This window comes from Halictus rubicundus, chromosome 5, assembly GCF_050948215.1.
Source record: "Halictus rubicundus isolate RS-2024b chromosome 5, iyHalRubi1_principal, whole genome shotgun sequence".
NCBI lineage: Eukaryota > Metazoa > Arthropoda > Insecta > Hymenoptera > Halictidae > Halictus > Halictus rubicundus.
In genome coordinates, this window is record NC_135153.1 from 49,929 (window position 1) to 71,244 (window position 21,316).

At 42.0% G+C, this 21,316-nt stretch overlaps 2 protein-coding genes across 3 annotated transcripts in view; one reads left to right on the forward strand and one right to left on the reverse strand.

Annotated features, from left to right (window-relative positions):
- Window positions 1–21,316, forward strand: part of LOC143354603 (uncharacterized) — a 132,881-nt gene that overhangs the window by 33,145 nt on the left and 78,420 nt on the right. The gene's annotated exons all lie outside the window — the stretch shown is intronic.
- The window catches only part of LOC143353937 (zwei Ig domain protein zig-8), a 67,462-nt gene continuing 48,812 nt past the window's right edge, over window positions 2,667–21,316 (reverse strand). Inside the window, exons 3-7 of one of the 2 annotated variants that reach the window (XM_076787544.1) lie at window positions 15,294–15,504; window positions 13,404–13,700; window positions 4,904–8,491; window positions 4,538–4,802; window positions 2,667–4,487 (exon numbers count right to left, since the gene is read on the reverse strand). In XM_076787544.1, the coding sequence (XP_076643659.1) occupies window positions 8,301–8,491; window positions 13,404–13,700; window positions 15,294–15,504 (699 nt within the window). In that variant the 3' untranslated portion in view covers window positions 2,667–4,487; window positions 4,538–4,802; window positions 4,904–8,300. Of the gene's footprint in view, window positions 4,803–4,903; window positions 8,492–13,403; window positions 13,701–15,293; window positions 15,505–21,316 lie in introns of both variants that reach the window. The other variant, XM_076787543.1, reaches the window with a different exon arrangement.

The following is a 21,316-nucleotide window of genomic DNA, read 5'->3' on the forward strand; positions in this document are numbered from 1 at the left end:
CACGTATATACGTACACACGCGCCCGTACATACAGACACGCGTACAGACGATGAAACGAAAGTCTCGTGGACGCTAACTATATGGTCGAAATCAAGATCCGCCCCGTGAGCCATCGACAAAAACCGAGAATACATACACAAGTACGTACACAAGCCTGCACAGGTGGGCAACTCTATGAACTGAAAACTCTGGCGACACTTAAGAGCTACTATAGACAATGGTACAAAAATTCAATGCTGTCTACAACGTTAGTATACCTTAGATGACGTTTTTATTTAATTCCACCATCATAATCGTCATCGTTATCATCATCGTCATTATCATCATCATCATCGTAATCATCATCGCCAACATCGCCGACATCGTCGTCGTTGGTTTATAATCGTCACACCACCACCGTTCGTCGTTAGCCACCGTCATTCGTCCCCTCTTTGTTAGTTCGGTTGTAATAAAGGAAGCGACAAGGACAAGCGCGGGAGTTACAACTTTCTTCTTCCGCCTCGCGGGGGTGGCGCCGGAGAATAAAGGGTGGCGAGGTTTAATTGCGTTCGCGAGGCCATCCCTATCGCGTTGGCCCTTCCCCTTTATTTATTTCTTTTTCTTTCTCTCTCTCTCTCTCTCTCTCTCTCTCTCTCTCTCTCTCTCTCCCTCTCCCACTCGCCACGAGTGGCCTCGCGAGGCGCTCCACGAAGAAAGGGAAGAAACGGTACAAGAAAGATTGTCCTCGGTCGCCTCTTTCTATTTTAAAGTGCTTCATTCGACCAACGCTACGCTGCGTCAGCCCAACGAACAACCCCCCCCCCTTTTCTTCTAATTCACTCAGCCCCCACGCGTGTGTATGTGTCCCTTTCTCGCCTTGTTTTTACACTCGCTTGTGTTTCACCTCTCTCTCTCTCTCTCTCTCTCTCTCTCTCTCTCTCTCTCTCTCTCTCTCTCTCTCTCTCTCTCTCTCTCTCTCTCTTTCTCTCTCTCTCTCTCTCTCTCTCTATATATATATATATATATATATATATATATATATATCACGGATCACACACATACACACAGGCCCGCTTTCGTGTGACGCGCCCACCCACGCATACACGCATACACGCGCAGAGAGACGTATAGTCATTGCTCGCAGCCTGCGGACATCACGTATACGCGTGTACGTTCACACCTGGTTATTATGTCAGACAATATATCCCTTCATTTATATCCGTTAGTTCTTACGCTAGGCGTTAATTAGTGTTACATCTATTCGTGTGTGGCCGGCCCGTGCTATCCAGGGACACAAGCTGTTCGCAGCTGTACGTCCCTTTTTGTTGCCTCGTTGCACCGGCGTGCCAGAAAAAGCATGGGCGCCGGTGCTGCTCCTTGGGCCACTCGTTCCCTTTTTTCTTTTTCTTCCTTTTCACCTTCGCTCCCTATATTCAGTCTTTCCCCGCTCTTATTCCGCAACTTTCGTCAACTTCCCCGCTGTGCTCGCCTTCCAACAACCTCTCGTCGTTCACCCTCAAGAAGAGCTGCGCAGTCAGCCGATGTTGGGTCGCTTTCGACCCGTGTCAGACTTTTTATTATATACAAGCTTCAGCCCTCAGACGCTAGACCATTCTTAGAAGCAGACTACGGATCTTCGTGCGACATAAAAATTGTTTGCAAGACACGGGAATCAAATAGGAATTTCTCTTTCTAATAGTTTTATTATGTTGTGAGAGATATGGATACTCTTCTATTCTTGTAACCTTTTATTGTTTGAAATCGTGCCCAACCAGGTTTGCCATAAATGCCTCAAATCCGCAGTCTACTTATGAGACACAATTGTTCATGTTTAGGACCACTGACTGCTTTATTTACCAATTTTTTGAAACGTATTTTCGACGATTCGTCTTGCAGACACGTTAATCCTTCTATTTGACCTGTTTACTTTATTAATTCCCCCGAAACTCGGTCAAAAGTTACCCGGACCACGCCGTCGGTGGGTTAAACGAATTTTTTCCGGTGCGAAATAATATCCAACGACGCTCACAGTAAGAAGGGGGAAAGAATCTTGTTAAAACGGACGAATGCATGTGTGTCACTAAATATGAGTTCCCATTGACGCGGGTTGGGTCACTGGAAGCTACATTAAGTTATAACTAGGCTCCGGATCTGTATGCAAAATAAAAAGTTTCTGCATCGATTTCAAGACGCAGGAGCTGAATGTATATTTTTCACTAATAATTTTAATGTAGTAAAAATAATATATTAACACTCTCAAAGTCTGTTTTAAATTGCACCCATTTTTGTCATAAACGCATCAGAGCCTAGCTATAACAAAAACACGAAATACGAAGGGAACCCGGTTCGCGGTCGTAATGACACGTGCTAGAAATACACCGGCTTACATTTAGTTTGTTTACACGAATTGTGTTTACGGTTTGAGGTCGTTGAAGGTGTTTCCGTGTATCTTTCTACCGGTGCCATTAGCAAGTTGTCGAGCTACGTTCAGAAATGCCATGAGTATTGTTAGTGATCTACATATTTCTGCATTTCGCTAACCACGAGATCGTTGCCGTTCCCTTCGTACTTCGAATTTCCCTTTAACGGACTTCAAACAACCTACGTTTCTGTAACATCTTTCTCTCGCGTATTGCAGGATTGGGCACAATTCATTTGAAGTAAGATATGAAATAATCATTTGAAATCGTCAATCATTTTAAATACTTTATTACTTGTATTTTACAAATAACATGAAAAGTTGATTTTGACGTTTAAATCAAATGGATTCTTCTCAAATAATATTTTATTTCAATTACATTGTTCGAAATAAAATAATAAATAATTTTACCTCGAGAAGAGGTTAGTGAAACAACTAAAATTGTGTATTAAATTTAGCTAATGTTGGTAGTTTAACGATTAAAGTTGTATTCGCTTTTAAAATTGTTCTTTGGTACAAGAATTTTCGAGAGAATATGAATTATTTGATCGAATGAAATATTGTACGAAATTCAAATAATCAAATAATTTGAAAACAAATTATTTGGCTGTTCAAACAAACTAACATACGATTACTTCGAATGGCATGCAGCCAAATTATATTATTTCTCAAATCATTTATTACGATAATGCCCAAGCCTGGCGTATTGCTTCCACGATATAGCGACGCAGTATTCCGGTGAAACCAACTTGTAGATTCGGAGCTGTTACGGGTGAAACTTAAGACAAGACAAATGATTGGAGGGGAGAAAGTGCGGATTCGTGGACACCGATTCAGACTCGGGGAGTGAAAAGAATGGAAGAAGGTGGAACGAGAGATCAAACGAGCCTCAGACTTTCTCAGTGGCCGGCATCGTCGGCGTTGAAACAACCACGAGTCGGTTAGCACGGGCGGCCAGACCCATTCGAATGCGTTTACGATCCGAGAAATTACACAGTAACGTTATTTATTCATTTTTTTTTTGTTTGTTTGTTTCTTTAGTGTAACACGTACGGCATATCGTTAATTAACGTTACGTTCTTTATATACTATGTATTTACAATCACATGAATCGTAGATATTCTAACGTATCGTTCGGTTTCATACAGCTAGCCTTCTTCTCCCACTCCTACTACTTTCCCTCTTCTCTCTCTTTTCCTCTTTCCCCTCTATTTCTTTCACTTTCTTCGCGGTTATTCACAGTCTTTCATCACGATTACGTCCATGCATTGCCCGGCGAAAACATTTTTCTAACTCTAAACCCACTGTATTCCCGTAACGTTTGTTGCGCCGCTCGTGCTCTCTCTCTCTCTCTCTCTCTCTCTCTCTCTCTCTCTCTCTCTCTCCCTCTCTCCCTCTCTCTCTCTCTCTCTCTCTCTCTCTCTCTCTCTCTCTCACTCTCCCCCTCTCTCTTACACACACACGTCCGCACACGCAGGCACACACGCACACACAGAGACTCTCTCTTCCGCCTGTCTCACTCTCTCGTTTCCCGGAAGAGAGCCGAGCTGAAACTTGTTCAATACTTCAACACCGTTGTGCAACATATTCGCGCGAGCGTACACACATATACATATATATATATTTATCTGTCTCGTTTGTATATATATATATTTATATATATAATATTATAAAAAACAGTATCCCCTAACGCTTGCGAGAAGAAAGCAAATTAACGGAACGCCTCAGGCTAGGCGGCCCGAAAAAGCTGTCCGTCCGTACGTTTATACAGCCGAACATGCACAACGTTAAAAACGGTCTGGGTCACTGTGTCGCCGAGGCGACTCTAGCTCGCTATCACCGTCAGCCAACCGGCCGTTCCGCTACCATTATATACCTATCGATCGATAAAATTTGAAAGACAACGCACGGAGTAGGCGAGAACCTCCAAAGTGTAGAGAATTATCAGTGGAAAGGATACGTTGTTTCTTTTATTCAGAATTTTACATGGAAAAAAAGAGTCGATACGATACAGTGAATTCTCGATATATGTCAACAACACTGGTCTTGCCAGCGTCGTGTATGATTGCACTCCTCGGCGTCCGAGGCCTCTCGAGCTTCGAGGCCTCTCACGGGGTATACCCCGCGGTAGTGGGGACAATTCCGCGACGTTTCTCATCCAGGCCTTGGCGACACATACAGAGAAATCACTGTATTTCGAATGAAGTTGTACCGAGCACAGAAGACGCCCCTCCCTCTCTCTCTCTCTCGCGGGAAGCGCAGGTAAAAGGAGGGAGAATTGAATTGAGAATTGGTCGTTCGTTCTTTCTCTGTTTATTCAGTTTTGTGTGGTGTGTCCTCAATCGTTACCCACATTTCGGCCAGGACCAGAGTCGCCAGATTGGGACTTGTCTTCTACTTTACCTTTCCCCTTCTACGACGCTATACCCCCACCCTTCCGCGACTTCCACTCTCCCTGCGTGTGCCACCAGTGTCGCCAGATTGAGATTTGTCTCCCACTCTACCGTTCCCCTTCTACGACGTTATTCCCCCATTTTCCGGCGGCAAGCATACCCACGCTTTCGCCACGGATCGGTCAAGTGACGTGATGCGCGAGCCCAATTCGCGTTGTGTCTGCGTCGTGACTAATCCGGTAATGGCAGAAAGAGAGAGAGAGAGACAAAGGGTAACTGTGTTCCCCTTAATTCCCTTGATCTGGCGACTCCGTGTGTCACGATGTCGCGTGACCAATCCGCTGCGGGCAGAGAGAGGGTAACTTTCTCCCTTCATCCAACGACTCCGGCTGGAACTAGGATATTCGAATCGAAAAATAAAGAAAATCGTATCCGAAGTTCTTCGTGTATCGCATTTCGCGCTCGCGTTAATTATATCCTTCCCACCACGATCATCTCGTATTTAGTGAGTTTATCGATCGATACATGGAAGCTCGATTATTAAGAAGTTTCTCGGATCGAAGAGACTTTTGATTTCGAGTTCGCAAAGGTTTCCAAATTTCAACGATACCGCGCATTGAACATCGGCTGTTCCCGTCGTGCTCGCTGATTCATGGTTTCGCACCCTCCTGACCCATTCCGTTGTGAATTCTAACACGCATGCACGGACATATAAGACTTTTAGTTGGCTCGTGTCTATGCTCAATACGCTTCGAATACCAAAATCTTCGTCGCCGTGGATCGTCGCGAGGTGTTCGGTACGCGTCTCGTTCTGTATGCTTCCTTTTGCGTTTGTTTCGATACCGAAAACAACGAAGGCAGTGTCAATTATAATAGGCAGTGTTAACGTGTAACAGAGGCAGCGTGAACGCAACGAAGTTGACGAGGTTTCGCGGTGGTACGGGTGGTCGATCCTTGTCGATCGTCACGCTGCGATTTCCGGTTCAGTTTGCTTCAGCAAAACACGTTCAGGCATAGTCGCCAGATTGAGACTCGTCTCCCCACTCTAACTTCCCCCTCTACCGCGCTATTCCCCCACGCTTCCACCGCGGGCCGATCACGTGACGCGTTCCGTCTCTGTCGTGCATGCGTCACAATGTCGCGCGATCTGGTAATGGCAGAGAGGGGATGATTGTATACCCCTCAATACGTGCTACCTCCCTTCATCTGGCGGCTATGCGTTCAGGGACTGCGGGCAGCTCTGATATGGAGGGTCGACCACGTCGTCTGATATGAAGGAGAATTATCGGGGACGGTACGTCCACAGGGAACTTACAATAAATGGGTGTCCGCCGAGTCATCGTTTAAACCTTCAAATTCCTTATTATTTCACCGACACCGAGCAGCACGAGTTCTTAGATAATCTTTTCAATATTCATTCGACCCGTCTCGCGCCGACACGGAGGAAACGATTTTCCATAAATAAAAGTTCTGCTTTCGCGTGTTGTCAACCGTCGGGATACACACACACACGCGCGTTATTTTTATCGCGGCCGACGGCGGTGTGGTTATTCAATAAATCTCGCGCGGAGCGCGGCGTTTTAGGAAGAAAAAGGAAGAAAGATTTTCGCTAGCTAATTCAGTCGGACACAATCGTTGAAAATCGATAGCGTCTAATTAGTCACGTTTTAAACGTAAACCGATCCTGTAAATTCTCTAACAATAAAAATATATAGATAGCTCAGGAATCTTTTCAAGATACCCGATCGTTAAGCGTACTTATCGAACAGACCGTGTAACACCCGTGTCTCGGAGCAGAAATCTGTTCCCCCTAAATCTTGTCTTCCCGTCGTGTTTCTCTTATCGGAGAACGATCATCGGTGGCCAGGTGAGCGTGAACTTATATTCTCAGCGATTAGACTTTCACAGTTGTTGTCTTCTCGTCCCGGTCACTGCGCTGGAAAGAAAAGTAGAGGAAACCGAGGAGAGAACTGTTTCGGGAACGCGTACCTCGCTCACGCGACCGTTTCGACGGACCGTCCAACGTTGACGATCGTCGAGACGTTTGTCGGCTTGCTCGGGACGATCCCGGGACGCTCGCGGTAAGACGGTCGAGCATAGACACGTTTTGTTATTTTTTATTTTATTTTTTTTTCGCTAATCGTTTCCTATTCGAATATAATTAATCACATCACCTCGAAAAAATTCATCGAACAAGTCTCAATTCTGCGGAGCGGCGCGGACGAAAGTTCTGTCAGCATTTAGCGATCTCCTTCTCGCGAACCTGTTTCTTATTTTATTAGTTTCCTCGCTGAACGAACGGCGCTTCCGGCGCCCTCCGATCCGTACACCTCTTTCCGGAATCACACTGGCACGCTCGCGCGCATCTCGCCGAGTGAATCTCGACACGAAAGAAACTGCATACGAAACCCTCACAGTGTCCTCGACAGAATCCCGCGCGATCGATCTCGGAGACTTCGTCACTGTTTGGCTTCCTGTTGGGCGGGGGGGGGGGGTAAGTGGGGAAAGACACGAAGATCGCGGAACAACACCTCTTGACAATGACGAACAACGAACATAAGCCGGGGGCTCTCGTTTCGCGTTACAGTTTTCTCCGGGACTGATACTCCGCGATGACAGCGCCGGATGAACATGTAAAATGATCTTCGACGCTTCGAAGTTATCTCGATCGACGAAGCTACAAAACGATCCGATTTCGCGATCTCGTTCAATGTTCGTTGATCTTTGTAAAAAATCCTTGTTTTCACGGTTTCTCTTTATTTCGCGCGGGACCAGGTGTCCGCGTGCTTCGTGTCGACCCCCCCCCCTCTCCGCGAGATAAATTAACCCCTAATTACTAACGGCCGGATCGATCACATTGTCTCGTTTCTCTTCTATACCTTTGAGTCCCCGTTCCCTAGCGCGGGGTAGCCAGTGTCGTCGGTTACGCTGCCGATGGCGACACGACACGATCTACCTGTTCGAACAGAACGGTTCGTTGTAAAGATTTCGCAAGTGTCCGAACAAAATGGTCGGGCAACGAAGACGTCGTTTCTCGGCGCTCACGATCACCGCGACCCGTCGAGGCGAACGACGATCGCGGAATCGTCCTCGAACGGGACAGCAGATGATCCTCTTTCTCTCTCTCTCTCTCTCTCTCTCTCTCTCTCTCTCTCTCTCTCTCTCTCTCTCTCTTTCTCTCTCTCTCGCTTTCACTCTCGCTCTCGCTCTCTCTCGACCTCGCACCTCGGAAAGGAAAACGTTAATCGCTGACCGAAAGGAACCATTAGACCACCCTCGCGGTGCTATTTATTCGAAGCCGCGTATTCTTCTCGCGGTTTCCCCTTTTGTTGATCGTCCTCGTTCTTTTGCTCGTTCACGAAATCGATTCCTGAGAAAGCCCCGCGCACGTGCTCCCCGCCTCTTCTCGCGTCTCTTCTCGCCCGGAGTGTTCTTCGAGGCGCTTCCCGGGTCTCGTAGCAGGATATAATCGATCATCTTGCGACACCATGCTCCTTCTCATTCCTGATTATCGTTCCGGCGCGAAGTGCGATGGATTCTTCGGGTAAGAGAGGACCACGAGGACCAGAAGGGCGACCAGGGGGAACAGCCGGCTGCCGTGACTCAAATACAGCGTCACGACGCCCGCCAACCACCACAACGTTGGACAACCACCCGGTGCCGAGTTCATCCCTCTCTGAATCGCGGCCGGATGTTCACCTGCGGCACATAAATTGATTTTACCTGATGGTACATTACATTATAAACGGGCGGCGCGGCGCGGCGCGCTCCGTGTTCCGCGATTTCCGCCCGGTCTGCTGGCAAATTTCACTTAATATCCGCGGTCTACGCTCTCGACGGTCTTGCAGACCGTGCGAGAGTTTTGCTTCTAATAGATTTTAACCGTCGCTTGGAACGGTTCCGCACGCAATTGTTCGAAATTGTTATACGGGGGCTGGGTTACTCAACCGTTGTTATCAGCTACAGTCCGTGCGAAAAGTATTCGTACAATGATTCGAAAAGTGTTCGTACACTATGCAATGATTTATTATTATTATTTATTTGTTGCTTTAGCCCTTTATCTACTGACGGGACTTGTAAGTCCCTGTAGGTACTGTGCCAATTTAAGAGCCAAGACTCGGTAGATTCGCGATAAGGTAGAGTGACCAGGTGACCGACAAAAAAAAGGCGAAAAATGGTTTTACGCGCCTCAAATTTTCGTCCTTATATGAGAATATTTTTTGCTGGAAAAGGGCTCATTCGATAGAGGAAGGTTCAATCTAGCGCGCGCTGATCACGAGCTGACGTGATTATGCAGATATTTGGTAATATATGCGTTAGAAGTAGGCCAAAAATCGACGATGTGTATGCCGTGGAATCCAAGCATTTGTATGTCATTGGATGACAAATATCTCCAGCTACAAATTGAGCTATATTTTGTCTTGATTCTCTGCGAAATAAAGCCAAAAACTTTAAGCACGTTTCTGGCGACAGAATTCATAATAGCGATAACACAGAGCAAAAAATGTGACTTTAGTCACAGACTTAGGACCCGTCGGATCAAAGCCAAGACGGATCTTAAGTCAGTGGCTGAAGGCTGTGAACGGAAATTATACAACAGTTACCGACCTGCTGACTCTGCAAAAGTCACGTGACTACCCTTGGCTCTTAAACGTTTTGAGACCCATTGGGACTTTGAAGTCCACTTCTATGAAGTTCGTTCTTCAATTGTTGGATGGCAGAACAAGCTTATTTTTCTCTTTGGAAGCTTGCTAGAGACAAGTGTATAAGATGATGTATGGCCAACATGGATGCTAGGATGGATTCTAGAAGATTGAAAATCGTCCATGTGTTTGCATATATAAAATACTTATTTGTTTTGCATTTTGGTAAGTTATAATTTTTTTATTGTTATTATTAATCATATATAATGTAAAATTTGATAAATTATGAACTTTATGGGCCCAAATTATTTTCCATTTAATTAATGACCTTGGTGATGACTAGACTGCGAATCTTTATGCAAAATAAAAACTTTCTACCTGAATTGCAACAGACTGGAGTGAAATAGAAATTCATTTTCTTTCTTAATATGTTTAATAGGTTGAAAATAATGTGACAGCATTTTAAAATTTTTCTAATGTTTTTACTGTTTTAAAATACGCCCACCCATTTTTGTCATAAATGCATAAATTCCGCAGTCTAGTGATGACTTATTATGAAAATTGTGCTGTAGGGTGTTTACTTGCTTCTAAACTAAGTATTTAAAAAAGTTAGCATTTTTAAAAACTTTTAAGAAATTCAGTAAATAAAGGGTTAAACTGTATAAGGTTTATACAGAGTATTTCGTAAATGGTGGGCAAAACTTTAGGAATAGATTCCTAATGCTTAGAGAAGACAAAAAAGTTATATTAACATAGGTCTGGAAATGATTAGTTTCTGAGTTACTAAAGTTTTCGTGCCACAATTCTCGTCGTTGCGTACTGTTGAGCGCCTCCATGACGTACGCAACGTACGCATCTGTTGGCCGGGTTGCAGCATTTTAGGCTGATTTTTAATTGTTAATAACTAAAACATGGAGCCGAAATCACAATTCTTTTACTTCTCATTTTCGTCTTATATTGTCATGGAGGAGCACCCCTTAAATTTTCTCCCACTTGTAGTCGAAAACCCTGTATATACAGGAAGTAGAATTGGTTGGATACGGTCAGACGCGTCAGCCGATTCGTATTCAACAGCACGCGTGATCGCGTGAACCCGCAAACTCAATTTTCTCGAAAACGAAGAGTCAACCGAAAAGATGTTGTTCGTTCTTATTTACTTGTTTGTTAAATAGAATCTCGAATGTGTCCAATGCATTTTTAAAGGCACATTAATTGGGGGAAAAACCCCTTCTTATTATTTTAATTATATTATTGCGAAATATCAATATTCTTAACTTGAAAAAAATATTCTAATGAAAATCAATATAATAATAAATCAATTATAATGAGAATCAATATAAATATCGAACAGATTAAATAAAAATCGAATAATTCATGAATTAATAAGTTAGCTTAATATCACAGTACCCTAATCAGGGAGATATGAATTGTTTTACAGTATCCAGAAATAGAAAATGGACGAAACGATAGAAACACTTTTGAATTGTGTGTGTTTAGTAAAAATATTTAAATATTGCTGAATATTGAACTATGATTAGAGTAACTGTCGATAACTAAATCAACAATAATAACAAAATTTTTCTGGGAAAGTACAGGATACACGCGAATAAGAAACAGAATGTTTAGTTAATAGAAAATGAATATCCGGTTTTTGATCACGCTAACGATAAGACGAAGGGCTTCATTTGATGAGGGTTAGCATTGCGTGTTTATGAAGCACTTGACCTGGTTAACAGTCGCATTTGTTCAAACGTTAAAGCATGAACGCCGCCGGATATAGAAGCTACCTACATTCAAATTCATGTAGTGTTATGAAGTATAAATTTACAAATACAAAAGCATTGTCTATTGAGTATGCACAGCAATGCTGGGTTACACATTTCAATTAAACGAACCGGGACTCGAATCTCACGCTCTCTCAATGGAGGCGAAATAATTACCTCCTTTGATATCTGATCCGTGGACTGCGAATTTTTATGCAGAATAAAAATCTCTTGCGTCAACTGCGCGAAACGGGAGCCAAATAAAAATTGCTTATTTCTTTCAATAATTTCAGTAAGCTGAAACTAATATATTGGCATTCTTAAAGTCTTTTGACACTAACCGTACCATGACCGGTCAAAAATGACAATTGACATTTTTGTATTTTTTAATTATTGAAATTACAACGAAGCTTCCATTAAAAATTATTCAATAAACTTCGAGAAATCTAAATCAACTCCAGTCCCATCTTGTGCTTGCCAGTGATCGACAATTATTTTTAACTTTCCGATCATAAACTGTGTAATACCAACTTAACTATTTAACATTGTTGTTATTTTTATTTTTCATGGATGCGTGTTTAAAGCGTCGGACGTGCTATGCATTAAACATTCGAGGTAAATAACCGATTTGTTTTTTTTTAAGGATCCATTGTGTAACTATAAAAAAATGGCTCACGAATTTATCGTTTATTTGTCCGTGCAAACCGTGGTATGGAAAGCCAGTTATTATGAACGATAGGAATATGCTGTCGCGGACATTTTGCCCATGCATCATTTTGATATACCTACAATGGTTTAGGCAGCGTGTGCAATAAAAGGCGCTCGAAGGGCAGTTTTTCTCCGACCCTCTTCAGTTTTACCATCGCTACTCAAACCCTAAATAAGTTAACGTGACAAAATGTGGCCTGTGTTATCACTAGACTGTGGATCTTTATGCAAAGTAAAAATTATTTTGCTCCTATTTCAAGAGACATAATCATTATATACTATTATTATTATTGTGAGCTGAAATCATTTTAATCTCTACACTGTTCTGAAGTTATGGCTATGAAGTTATAAGGAACGCCAGAACGTTTTTTGTACTCAGGGTCAAGCGAAGGTTATAGCTAGTATTATGGTTGGATACATCTAGACCTTAGTTATCATATCGCGATGGTGAAAATATGTAGTACCATTTAAAAGTAAACTCCGATGACCTTAAAATCTCGAAAAATACGATCTTGAGAATAATTTTTAATGCATCACAGTATTTGCCCCTTCGAATAAAACGTTTGTGTAGTGAAATCGCCAACAGAAGCAGTGACAATTAAACAATCATTTAATTTCCGATTTACAATAACAAAGTACATAGACAACGGCATTGTCATGTATATAGAAATAATTTTAGATTTTTCTGCTCCTAATTCAACAACCTGGTAGTAATTCTAGTAGGGACATTATAGACAGTAAAATTCGTGGGAAAACCCGGAGTGCCGGCTCGGGGTGCACGATCTAATATTAACGCTTTAGCCTGTCTTAATACCCATCGATCCCTATATTTTAAACCGTACCTATCATAATGCGCGTTCAACCAGGTCGTGACCTCCCTGAGGGGCGGCGCGGCGATGTACTGAAAACGTAACGTCAGTTCGTATTCGTTTAAGAGGGTTTTTTTTTCGTTTCCAGGAGACCGGCGCAGCGCCTCGCGGTATTACCACATACAGTGTTTTCTCGATCCATATCCGCAACACGGGTCTAGCCAGAAACATACATCGGGTAGGAGATACTATTTTGATCCACGCCGAACGTAGAAAAGGACAGCGAAGCTCTAGAGGCCACTGTTAATGGCCCCTCACTAGGGATGTGCGAGAACCCGAAATATCGGGTCGGGTCGGGAACACGACATTTTTTCGGGTTCAGGACAGGTACTCGAAAAAGTCGGGATTCTCGTATTTATCGGGATTCTCGAAATAATCGGGATTTCCTAAAAGGAAATCGAAATTTTCGGGAACCCGACCCGACCCGACCCGACCCGACCTCCTCCCTGCTGGTCCCGACCATCGGGTTCTCGTACACCTCTACCTCTCACGGGATATACTCCGCGACAGTGGGGATAGTTCTGGGACTTTTATCGGCTAAATATTTGGGACATATATCGAAGATACACTGTATTTCCCCGTCGAAACGCGAAAGAGATTTATGCTAATGGAATGCGAGGACGCTTACCATTCAACACGTGAAGGTGCACGCTCGCGCTGTCGAAACTGCTCGGGCTGCAGGTGTAATTGCCCGAGTCCTCCCGCCTTGCGTTGCGGATCTCGAGACTGCTGACCGTGTCGTTATTGCTCCTCTCGGTCTGGATGTTGATCTTGCCCAACTGATTGTCCAGAACGCGGTCGCCCTCGTGATACCAGAAAACGTAGAACGGCCCCTCGAGGGACTGTTTGATTACGCACCGTATGGCGACCGTACTTCCGGTCCTCACATGCATGTCGCGTTCGCCTATGATCTCGATCTTTGGCACTACAAACCAACAATCAACGCTTGTAGCTTTACGCCTCGCCTCGGCTCAACCTGTTTCCTACCAGTGAACGCCAACTTGCGTTTTGCACTGTTACTAAGCAATTAACACAACAGTAGTAATTATCTACCAGCGATTATTCCATAATTTCTCATTTCTCTTTAATTTTGGTCAGCCATGGGCTGAGGATTTTTTAATAGATGGACCGTTTATTTTGAAAGTGGTGCAAGTCCATTTTTGTTGATAAAAAAGATACATATATACAAATTTTGTGATATCTTGTTTAAAAAAAAAATCGACATACACCGCTTTCGAAATAAACGGTCCAAATCTTTCAACTTTGAGCAGAAGTGGACGTTTATTCTCAAACAATGAGGTAGTGCAATTCTAATAATTGTTAAAACTGAGTATTCTAATTAGACTGCGGATTTTATGCATTTATAACAAAACCGAGCCAGTGCAATTGAAAATAGCACGAAGATTAACCAGTTAAGCGCGTTTGACGTGCATACACGTCATCCAAAATTCTATTGCGGTGCGGTTAACGTTAATGAATTGTTAATTTCTTATCGAATAAAAATGTAATTCTTTCTCATTTTGCTTTCCTTTTTTCGTAAAATTTATAATAGCGGCATTTGGCCTGCATTCGACGTATATATTCGTCATTGCTTGATTTTAATTCCGCACCGTGAGGGATTTTTAAAATTAAATTCCACAGTTAACTGGTTAAAAGAATTTGAGAACCGTAATATACATTATTTTCAACTTATTAAGATCAAGACAAAAACAATTGGTAAAACAATCTTAGGAACCCGATTACTGTGCCTATATTGATTATACTTATTTTTAAAGCATAATGAATATTAAAAAAGAGATGTAACATTTTTTTTTCATTAAAATTAAAATATTCATTATATATCTCTTTTTTGATATTCGTTATGCTTTAAAAATACGTGTAATGAACATAGGCACGGTAATTGACACCCCCACAGTAATTAGGTCCCTTACCTTATGTTTTGAAATTGACGAAGAAAATTTTACATAAAGATCTGCAGTCTAATTACGGATCGATTGCTTCTGGTACGATTGAACTTTATGCAGAATTATACAATCTAGAGATTAAATTGTCGTGTTATAGGATTTTCTATAGGGACAATACCTTTCGCGGGATGCATCATCATGGATAATTAAAATTATTTCCCATTGTAAAAGTGGAAACAAAACGGTACAATGGAAGCTGTGCAGAGCTTCAAGCCGATTTGGTATTTATAACTGTTTTTGGACAAGTGTTATAGGAAAAAGTTCCAGTGCGTGGTGTTGTAAGAGTTACATAAAGTGGGAGGGAGGGGGTTGGAAACGTATCTTTTCATTCGTATAATTTTTCATCGGCGCTAAAGTCGGAACTTGTGTGCTTCAGTGATCGATGACAGAACTGTACGCACGTACGTACAACAATGTAATAAAAATAACGTTCGCGCGTAAAACGAACAGTAATGGCCAACACCACGTCGATAAGGAAGTTCCGATTATTCGACTCATAACGAAAAAAAAAACAAAAAAAAAGGAAAAAGCGAAATGCATTCTCGCAGTCTCACCGACGATGTTGAGCTTGATGATGTGACTCTTTTTCGGGTCGGTCGAGATTTGGCACTCGTACTCGCCTTCGTCGCGTTCCTGGACGTACTTAACCTGCAGGGTCCAGCTGTCCATCGATTCCACGAAAAGCGCCTGGAACCTTTCGTCCGGGATAAACATAGTTCTATCTACTGAGAGGATATGGGAGTCCCTTCTCCTGACCCACGATACCTTCGAACACATCAAACAATCGATTAAACCACACGCGATCACACTGCTGATCTTTATGCAAAATTTTCTGCATCGATTGCACGAGGCAAAAGAGCAAAAGAAAAATTTCTTCTTTTTCATTAAGAGAGTACTTTTAATTCGAACCTTTAAGACTAGAACTACCAAGCACTAAACGCAACTGGCATACATTGCCTTATAACAACAACAAAATTGCATTTGTCTAGATTTCGTATCAGTTTTGTTTAAATATCTAGTTCGGTGAAGAAGTTTATTAAAAAAAAAAAAACATATTTATTTGAATATTTCTAAAAGAAAAAATTAGGAGCAAGTCATTTTGACTCATCCGGTAATTCTAGTGTGAAAATTTTTTTTCCTCAAGTAGGGCTGTCCTTAAACGTGCACTGTATATTATATATTTGCTTGACTACAGGTGGAAGGAAATTTAAGGGGTGGCTCTTCATACTAATATAAGACGAAAATGAAGAAAAAAATTGCGATTTCGGCTCCATTTTTTAGTTATTAACAAGTAAAGATCCGCCTGAAATGCGGCAACCCGGCCGATAGAGGTGTCGTTGCGTACGTCATAGAGGCGCGCGACAGTCACCTACCAAGTGACAGATACTCCGCGTGTCTCGCAAGAAGTTACCTGGCAAGAATTCGGCGTGTAAACCGTCCGATTCGGTCATACCACACGCATTTTCGGTTCTAGCCGAATTATTGGCTAAATTGTGTGACGTCAAAGCATAACCATTAGGTGCGAGCGAGAACCCCGTTTGATACGCGACTGTCATGCGCCTTTATGACGTAAGCAATGTACACCTCTGTCGGTCAGGTTGTCGCATTTTAGGCGAATTTTTAATTAATAATAACGTAAACGTGAAGCTGAAATCGCAATTTTTTTATTCTTCATTTTCGTCTTATTCTGTCTTGGAGAACCACCCCTTAAATTTTCTCGCACCTGTAGTCGAACAGCCTTTGTTCGTAAAATTAATGTATGTACACCATTGGGTAACGGTTATAAAATAATAAATGCATGAGAAACATTTTCGGACATCTGGTGTAAAACGTGTCCGTTAATTGCCGCCATTTTCCAAATAATCAAGACTTTTAATTTATTCTGGTTCCAAGCTACAGTCTAAATTTCTTTTCGAATAGCAGAAGGCTTTGGAATTATGGCAACAGTTCAACCTTTGTTACATTTCCAACCGATAATTATTGTCCCTGCCAGCCCCGTGTTTTGGACATATATCGAGTAGACATGTGTGTTTACACTCCTCGGCGACCGAGGCCACTGTATCAAAGAATACTATCTCCTAACCGATATATGTCTCTGGGTAGACCCGTGTTGTGGACATATATCGAGTAAACATTGTATTCGTTTCTTTTTAATGCGAACGTAGATCTTTATTAGGCAAATCGAACAAATCAGGCTAAATCAGGACGGAGGATATTGAACGCAAGGAGAGATCCGAGCAGGACTGATCAAAGGATTCGGGGGTCAAAGCATTGAGACGATCATTAAATTCGAAATAGGCTGATTCAACATCGAGGCATGCGAAACTATGGTCTTCCGAGCAGGCTATCCTCATTATGGATTGTTAGCTTGGGTACGGATGTCTTCTTAGATCTAGGCCCGGGGTTGTAGACTCGGGTCTTTCGATTCTCGGTTGGTCCATTTCCAGTCTGATGGTTCTCAGTTGGCTCATTACCAATTTGTTAGCCCCGGCCATTTCCAGCCCGCTAGTCCAGAGTTAGTTTATTTTGAATTTGTTAGTTTTGGCTTGGCCCATTTCGAGTCTGTTAGCTCCGAGTTGGTTCGTTACGAATTTGTTACTCTTAACCTAGTCCGTTCGGAATCTGTTGGTCTTGGATTCGCGTCCAATCCGCGTTTCTAAGGGTTTGCAATAGCTTAATTCGAGTTTCCAGGGCCCTCGATGGCGGCCATTCACCGCTACCTCTTGATTTTAACTTCGAATTCTACACCCTTTCGACTGGCAGTTGATTCAGGAGCATTTAATTCAATAACTCGTCGTCGCAGGATACAGAAGATTAATTTTATCTGCTGCTCGTGAATATTCATCGGGAAGAAAATATGCGACGCATATTTTCTGCATTTTACCTTATACGTGGCATAAATATCGACATATCAGGTATTGGGAATCATTGCCACACTCGCGTGCACTTGCACGTTTTATTGTGCATTCGATTTAAATTTTAATGAAACTCATTGAATTTTATCGCGTGCTCCAATCAATTTTGTTTTTTTCCTTTCCTGAATTATGCGGTATTGTGCTGTATAACTAATTATTTGTGTGTACCTACTCCGGGCGAGTTCTCTTAAAATATACGAACGCACTTGAAACTGTTTCGCGTGAATTATTCTTCCTGTTCATGGACTCGATTAACAATAATATTGACCAACCATGTTCACAAAAAGTTTCTCTTTCTTCTTTAGACACATTGTCCTCCAGAATCGGTATCGATCACTTTATGGCCTGCAGGACAACTTTACGGGAGCCATGAGCTCTCGGGCCACTCAAGAACGACGTCAAGCTGAATAGGCACCCTCGCCCGTAATACGTTGAAAGCTGTCCCCGAGGCATCGTCTTATATCGAATGAAAACTGTATTCTCGAAAACACTGGAAAACGAACACAGAAAACGTGCTGGTGTTTATAAACATTCTGTACTTTTTTCGTCAGGTGGAGTCAAAAATTTGTCTGGCCCTAACGCATTTTCCGAATACAGTGAATTCTCGATATACAGTGAGGAGCAAAAGTGTAAACACACTTTGCTAGTTTTACATAAAGCGTGATAATACAATCTATTTTTCAATTGAATGATAAAGCTTAGGTAATAATAATTATATAGTGAATGTGATAAACAAAACATAACAGTTTATGTTAGATAATATTAACAATATATATATATATATATATATATATATATATATATATATATATATATATATTGTTACGTATGGAGACGTTTCTCCACGTTCATTTCGATTAGAAGTTCTAATCTCTTTTCTGAGAACGAAAAGCGTCCCAACAGGCCCCTTGTTTAATGATTGTACTCCGGCTGGACGCAACTGGCACGAAGCATGGTTCAGTAACAGCACCGTACGATTTCCTAAATTGGAAATCTTCAAAACATCCCCTTCTGGAAGGTTTTGTCAAGATAGTCTTTGATAGGAAACATCCTGGCTAACCCTTCGTTTTACCCCTATAAACAAAAGATCCAGCTGCAAACCTTAAATTCACTTGAAACGACAAATACGAGTACGCGACCGTAAAATAAAACAGATACATTCCCCTCTCATTTTTAGGGTATATAAACCCATGCATTTTCATCCTCTTTGGTTAGTCGAGAAGCGGTTCAGTCAAGATTCAGATGCGGTTCAGTACTCGTGCAGTCACGTCGTGTCAAGTCTAGTGAGATCGGGTTAAAGTCCCTTTCGAATCAATTCGTAACCTTATAGATTCCGTCAGTTCGGTATATATTCTATTTGGCATTCAACAATCGCTATCTAACCCCGCATTGCCAGTGCGTCAACACCGTGCATCATTAGGTAACAATTTCTCTAATTGTACACTTACTACATCCACTCGCGACACAAACAATCACACTTGTAACTATTCCAAATCAGAATATATTTGTCTTGTTTGTTAACTCGCGTAATCTACAACCTTTAATAATTGATGCAATGCAGTTCCCACATGATGCAATCTTACCGCTCGGATTGTATCAATTAAATTATATATAAGTTACGAGGCTTACTAATCTTAGATTCAATTCAACGAAGATTTCTCCAACCTAGTGGCTCCCCGGTTTCGCATTGGGTGCGTCCACGAAAATTATACCATCCTAGCGGAACCCTGATTTCGCATTGGGTTCTTCCGTATCCTAGCAGCTCCCTGGTCTCGCATCAGGTGCGTCTGTGAGTTATCCACCTTCCTTTAAATCGGGTTCGCCGCGTGTCTCTCCTAGTGACTCCCCGATTCCGCATTGGGTGCGTTCACGAAGTTTCATCCTCCTAGTAGCTCCTCGGTTTCGCATCGGGTGCGTCTGCGTTTGACTCCAACCTCCCAGAGGTTCCCTGATTTCGCATCAGGTGCGTCCTCGACGTCAACTATCCTAGCGGCTCCCCGATCTCGCATTGGGTGCGTCCGCGTACTTAACTAACAAATTGAAACCATATTCCTGGGGTAACAACCCCTCGCCGGCTTCTCGCGTTGCTCGCAGCCCTGGCTCGTAACAATATATATATATATATAGGTAATATTTTACAAAAATAAGGATTTGAAGGAATGTTCACAGTTTTGCACAATTCATCAGAAACGGTTGATAGTACACAAATACTAGGGAAATGAAATTGTTAACAAACATTGATAGCCAACTGTAGTAAGACACGTTTAGACTGGTGTTTACACAGTTTTTCTCCTATTTGAAAGTTATTTGATACGAGTAAGTCAAGATGAACGGCAAATTGCAGTAAAATGTGGTGTAAGTCATACGATGGTTGCAAGAATAAAGAAAACCTATGGAAGTGTGTCAAGAAGACCGGTAGACCGCAACTTGTTTTTGACAGAGCTGCACGTGAAATTGCACATCGTCTTCGTCTGAAAGTCATAAAACTCCAAAAATCGCGACTCAAGACGTTGGAGTAAATGCAAGTGAATGGATCATTCGCCGCTCGTTAAAGAGGATCGTGTTAAAAGCGAAAGAAAAGAAATGCAAACCAGCTCTTTCAGACAAAAATATTAAACTACGAAAAAAATTTGCTCACACATACAAAGAGTGGACAACAGAAGATTGGAGAACAGTTATATGGTCTGAAGAAACAAAAATTAATAGATTTGAATCTGATGGAAGGTCTTCGTACTGGACGTCATCCGAAAATAGTAATCAAGGAAATAGCATAAAACAAACTATGAATTTCGGGGATGGCTCTATTATGTGATGGGGTTGTTTTACTCATAAGGGTGTTGGTCCCTTAGTTCGGATAGAAGGTATCATGTGGAAAGAGCATTATTTTTACTTTTGTTGTTAATTCTATTGAATTTGCTGAAGATGAAGTAGTATTTCAACAAAACGAGGATCCTAAGCATATTGCAAAGATAGTAAAATCCTGGCTAGGAAATCAAAAGTTTTCTGTGATAAAGTGGTCAGCACAAAGTCCAGATATGAACCCAATCGAAAAGTGGCCAATTGTGAAAAGAAGGCTAGCAAAATATGACAATCCACCTTCAGGTGTTCATGAATTGTGGAAAAGGACGGATCAAGAATGGTACAACATTGAGCCAGAAATGATTAAAAATTTAATAGATAGTATGCCTCGCAGGTTAGAAGCCGTACAAAAAGTAAAGGATAATGGACAAAATATTAATTTAAAGCTTTATTTTGACGAGCACAATTAAAGAACAAAACTGTAAAAATTGTTTTCAATCCCTATTTTCGATAAATATTCCGTATATTGTTAATATTAACGAAAATAAAGTGCTGTGTTTTGTTTATCCTATTCGCTTTGTAATTATTAGTACCTAATCTTTATCATTCAATTGAAAAATAGGTTGTATTATCACGTTTTATGTAAAACTAGCGAAGAGTGTTTAAACTTTTGTTCGTCACTGTATGTTAAAAACACGGGTCTTGCCAGCGTCGTGTATCGTCCAGGAGACACACCCGAGCCGTGTTATGTTTACACTCCTCGGCGTCCCCGGTATACCCCGCGGTAGTGGGGATAATTCCGCGACGTTTATCATCCAGGCCTTGGCGGCATATATAGAGGACTGTAAAGCACTGTAAAGCAT